Source organism: Sphaerodactylus townsendi, linkage group LG05 (genome assembly GCF_021028975.2).
Source record: "Sphaerodactylus townsendi isolate TG3544 linkage group LG05, MPM_Stown_v2.3, whole genome shotgun sequence".
Lineage (NCBI taxonomy): Eukaryota > Metazoa > Chordata > Lepidosauria > Squamata > Sphaerodactylidae > Sphaerodactylus > Sphaerodactylus townsendi.
In genome coordinates, this window is record NC_059429.1 from 8,414,928 (window position 1) to 8,420,065 (window position 5,138).

The 5,138-nt window shown below is 49.4% G+C and overlaps 1 protein-coding gene across 1 annotated transcript; it reads left to right on the plus strand.

Moving 5' to 3' along the window:
• The first annotated feature begins 2,934 nt into the window (after positions 1-2,934).
• Positions 2,935-4,363, plus strand: LOC125433256 (uncharacterized protein DKFZp434B061-like). The gene is made up of 4 exons (XM_048497757.1): positions 2,935-2,949; positions 3,046-3,231; positions 3,328-3,565; positions 3,618-4,363. The coding sequence occupies exons 1-4, from the start codon at positions 2,935-2,937 to the stop codon at positions 4,361-4,363; spliced, it is 1,185 nt and encodes a 394-aa protein (XP_048353714.1).
• Positions 4,364-5,138: the final 775 nt, after the last annotated feature.

Consider the following 5,138-nt stretch of genomic DNA (forward strand, 5'->3'; position numbering starts at 1 on the left):
AAAGCTTATTGAAAATTACAGATGTTATGTTGAACTTGAGTATATGTAGAAGTCCAGAGTAACAAGATTGGAAGAACAACTCAAGATAAGAATGGAAAACTATAGATGAATTATCTTGTATAAATAGGGTGGAGGGCACTAGGGTGGGATAAGAGGAGGGGACGTCACTTAGTATTGTCAGGGTGTTTAACTGTTTGTTAATAGATACATGGTATATGTTAATTTTGTTTTATGTGAATTGTGTAACTATGTCACTGTATGTATATGTCACTGTAAAGGTGAGATATGAAATTTTAATTAATAAAAAAATTTAATTGCATAATTCTTTGGATTCCAATAGATTTCCATAAAAGTTCTACGAAGAGCTTTAGCTTCCTTTTTCTTTCCCGCTTTAATTAGAGCTTGATTAAGGTCCCGGAGTAAGGGCCATTCAAACGACCCTACTCTTGGCCAATCTCCTGCGGGCAAGACATGAGTAGTCCAATTCTCCTTGCACCAAGTACAAAACTGTTTTCGGCTAACCTGAGGATTCTTACTTAACTTATTCCAATTAAACAGGACACACGTAAGGGGTGCATCCATGGGCAAAAACTGGGATTTCAAGAATTTAGATTCTGTGACTCCCATTGTTCTCCTTTTCTTTTCCTCAAATCACTAACACCCAATTCCCAGGTCAGACACCAAACTAATCTTTCAGAGAACCCACATTCTGAGTCAAACCTAGCAAACCTAAGGTCCAGGCTGATTTCCAAAGCCAGACCCAAATCAATTCAATCCAAACCCTGAACTAAATCTAAACCTAAGACCCAAGCTGACTTCCAAAAGTCAGGTCAAAACCTATCTTACCCAGACCCAGACTATGTCTAAGCCTGCAATCTTAAACCCTGTGGCGAAACGGGCTTGCTTTTGGCTGGCAGGCCCTATTTCACACTCTGCACACCCCAAGGGAGTGCAGAAGCACTTTCCTGGGGGGGGCTAACTGGGCCCTTCTCTTTGGGTATGCTGCCACCACCCTGATCAGTTGGGGACTGCCTGCTGGGGAGAATCAGGATTTCCCAGCTTCCCTTTCCCACTACCCAGGGGCCCTGCCTCGGATTTCCCCTTAGTTCCCCTCTCCTGGAGTTCCACAGGGTAGACTTGGAGATCCCTGGAGGAAGAAGCTGCTCAGCCTTCCTCCTACCTCCTGTTTCAATAAAGCGTGTCCCAAGAGACAGTGGGAGACATAGGTGGGTACCCAGAGGAACTTTCCTCCACACAGCTAAAGGGAGTTTTAAAAGTGTTTATTGAAATGAAAATGATTTCCTCCTATTTTAGCACTTTTTAGATTTATGCAAGGGTTGCAAAATAAAAGGAGATAAAAGAGCGCAAATCCTCTTTTCCTATCACTGAAATTGTACCCTGGCTGAGAGATGCGGTAGAAAGCAGGAGTGGAGTCCTTAAAAGGCATTAAGAGTGTGCCATTGGCAAAGAGCTCACATTACCTGGCTGAGCCGCATGGTCAAGGAAATGTATGCCGCCCAGCCTGAGAAGTTCAGGCAAGAGCTTACGCCACTCCCATCGTCAATGGATCAGATCCCAGACCCGCCTCCTTCGAGCCAGGTCAGGCTGGGTCCAGGATATCGGCTTTCCCCCTGGGTCAAGGTGGCGACCTCCTGATGTATCTCTGGGATTTCTTAGTCCTCCAAATCTCTGGTACCTGGTTGGAGAAGGAGAGGATGAAAGAAAAAGGAAACAGAAGGGGGGGGGAGGAGCCATTTCTCCACAAACCCAAAAAAACCTATATCTAAGCCTAACAACCTAAACCAATTTCCCCCTCTAAGAATCACGGGGATCTCACCTGTCTTCAAAGTTCTATCGATGTCCCTGGGCGGTCCGCGTTGTTGCTCCAAGAATCTTGCCTCTGGTCTTGAGCGTGGCATGCAGCTTCTGACCAGCTCCTGTGTCTCATTGCACACTGAGAGTTCAGGCAATCTCGGTGGGACCTCCAAAACTGTTACCCACAGCCAGGGGTAACTAGAAAGTGATTTCAGAGTGATTTCAGCTTTGGCATCAGTGAGTGGATGCAGAGGCAGGCTGCCTTCAGAGCAGAGGTTCTTTATTGTGATTTCAAAACAACAGAGCCAGACAGTGAGTACAGAGCCAGAAACCCAGCAATGCTTATACAGTTTTTTTCACACCTGATCAGAGGAGGAAGGGGGCAGTCCCCTGCCACATAGCTGAGACAATTTAAAGTGAGAGGGAGGAGAGAGACTGATCTTTTGTTTTTTGCTGGTGGGATTAAGTCCCAAAAGAAAAGGCTGCCAAAGTCTGAATCTTGAGGTCCTGGGGAGTGGAAACTGTCGAATAGTCCAATGGGTCGTTCTTTGAGATCCCTGGGGTGGAAACTTCAATGAAGATCAAGTAGGTCTTGAGATCCTAAAGGTAGAAATTCAAATAGTCCAATGCAGTAGGATGAGGTATCCTCCCAACGGCCAGTAGGAGCCTCCTTGTAAGTCCAAAAAGGTCTTTTGTTGAGGTTGACAAACTTATCAGATTGTAAGAAGGAGTTGTCCTTACTTTGCATTTTCTGACCTATTACTTCCACTTATTTACTAGCTTCAATCGAGCTTCTAAAATCCTAAGAGGAGCCTGTACAACTAATGCAATGAAGTAAGAAGAATATTTCTAATCCGTTTATCTTCTTATCTATCATACAAAGCCCAACTCTATAGAATCCCTTAACCTTGCAGCAAAGAGCCACTCCAATGCAATTCAGGCCCGCCCTGCGACGCCGTAAGAGAATCACAAATTAGCAGTAACAAAACCTTAAAGGCAGCTGGAGAACCCTGGCTAAAATTATAATCCTAGAGCATTTGGCAAATAATAAATCCCACACTTGGGGGGCTTGCATTTAGACCTTAAAAGGGGAAAAGGCCAAGAAGGAAGCCATGTGAAATGTGGCACATTTATGTATGCATGTTCTTTCCAGGACTTCCCTTGTGGAGGCTTTTGGACAACACTTTGGTCTCTTTGCTCTGATCCTTAGCCAGTGTAGTTCGGTGGCAGGCTCAGGCCTACCTGGCCCCCCTGGCCCAGACCCCCTCTCAGGCCCCCCTGGCCCCCCTGGCCCTGACCCCCCCTCAGGCCCCCCTGGACCCCCTGGCCCTGACCCCCCCTCAGGCCTCCCTGGACCCCCTGGCCCAGACCCCCCCTCAGGCCTCACTGGATCCCCTGACCCAGACCCCCTCTCAGGCCTCACTGGATCCCTGACCCAAGACTCCCTCTCAGGCCCTCACTGGATCCCCTGACCCTGGCCCCCCCTCAGGCCACCCTGGACCCCTGGCCCAGACCGCCCTCAGGCCCCCCTGGCCCCCTGGCCCAGACCCCCCCTCAGGCCCCCCTGGCCCCCCTGGCCCTGACCCCCCTCAGGCCACCCTGGACCCCTGGTCACAGCCAGCCCCACGTCTCCAGGCCCTCCTGGACCCCTGGCCCCTGGCCAGCCCGTCCTCAGGCCTCACTGGGTCCCTGACCCCAGACCCCTCTCAGGCCTCCCTGGATCCCACACCTGACTGGGGCCCCCTCTCAGGCCTCACTGGGTCCCACAGCCCAGACCCCCTCTCGACCTCACTGGATCCCAGCTGGCCCCGTCCTCCAGGCCTCTCTGGACCCCCTGGCCCTGACCCCGTCTCAGGCCTCACTGGATCCCCTGACCCAGACTCCCCCTCAGGCCTCACTGGATCCCCTGACCCAGACTCCCCCTCAGGCCTCACTGGATCCCCTGACCCAGACCCCCTCTCAGGCCTCACTGGATCCCCTGGCCCTGACCCCGTCTCAGGCCTCACTGGATCCCCTGACCCAGACCCCCTCTCAGGCCTCACTGGATCCCCTGACCCAGACCCCCTCTCAGGCCTCTCTGGATCCCCTGGCCCTGACCCCGTCTCAGGCCTCTCTGGACCCCCTGGCCCTGACCCCGTCTCAGGCCTCACTGGATCCCCTGACCCAGACCCCCTCTCAGGCCTCACTGGATCCCCTGACCCAGACCCCCTCTCAGGCCTCACTGGATCCCCTGACCCAGACCCCCTCTCAGGCCTCACTGGATCCCCTGGCCCTGACCCCGTCTCAGGCCTCTCTGGATCCCCTGGTCCTGACCCCATCTCAGGCCTCACTGGATCCCCTGACCCAGACTCCCCCTCAGGCCTCACTGGATCCCCTGACCCAGACCCCCTCTCAGGCCTCACTGGATCCCCTGGCCCTGACCCCGTCTCAGGCCTCACTGGATTCCCTGACCCAGACCCCGTCTCAGGCCTCACTGGATCCCCTGACCCAGACCCCCTCTCAGGCCTCCCTGGACCCCCTGGCCCAGACCCCCTCTCTCTTTTTTTAAAAAATGCTTTATTTAAGTTTCATAAACATATAATAAGTATAACGTTACAGTATTTTTTCGTTCCTATATCTTAACAATTAATATTTAATATTTTTTTATATATCTCAAATTCATCGGCTTCTGTCTGTACATTTCTTTGCTGCCAACTATTTCCAAATAAAATTATTAAAACAAAAGGTAAATATTTTTTGGACAGAGTATATTTTTGTTCTCACAGATGGCTTTTAGATCCACTGAATTCCCATTGGTTTTTTTAAATTGTATGAGTCTTTTCCAGTTCTTCATTCCCCTGTAGTTGAGCAATCTTTACTAGCTCAAGCATTTCATGTGCCAGTCAAATATAGTAGGGATATTAGAAGTTTTCCAGTCTTTTGCTTAAAGCACCTAGATCTGGCTGCTGTGGCCAAGATACTGAGAGAAATAGAAAAGTTCTTCTTTTTGCCCGTTATTTTTTACACTTTTATTCCACAGCAAATATAGTTCAGCTTTACATTTTAGTTGATATATTCAGCAATCTTTGAACTGTCCTTGTGAATTAGAGGTCCCAAAACGTTTTTATTCTTGAACAAGCCACCACTGATGGAAAAAGCGTACCTTCTGAAGAAGTCCACACTTCCAGCATGATATTGGTTTCTTTTGTAATTTTGCTACTTGGGTCAGTAATGGATACCAATCTAAATCGGATCTTTATATACATTTTTTTTCTTTTATACCAAGCATTACACTATTTGTGCAAGATTTTATGCCCCACATTCCACATGTATTCCCATTCTTG

What these genes read in the sequence shown, in the direction of transcription:
- LOC125433256 (XM_048497757.1), top strand. An exon ending in TGACCCAGACCCCCTCTCAG is followed by an intron (nt 3,232 to 3,327) that starts GCCTCACTGGAT and finishes CCCCTGGCCCAG; the next exon opens with ACCGCCCTCAGGCCCCCCTG. An exon ending in TGACTGGGGCCCCCTCTCAG is followed by an intron (nt 3,566 to 3,617) that starts GCCTCACTGGGT and finishes ACTGGATCCCAG; the next exon opens with CTGGCCCCGTCCTCCAGGCC.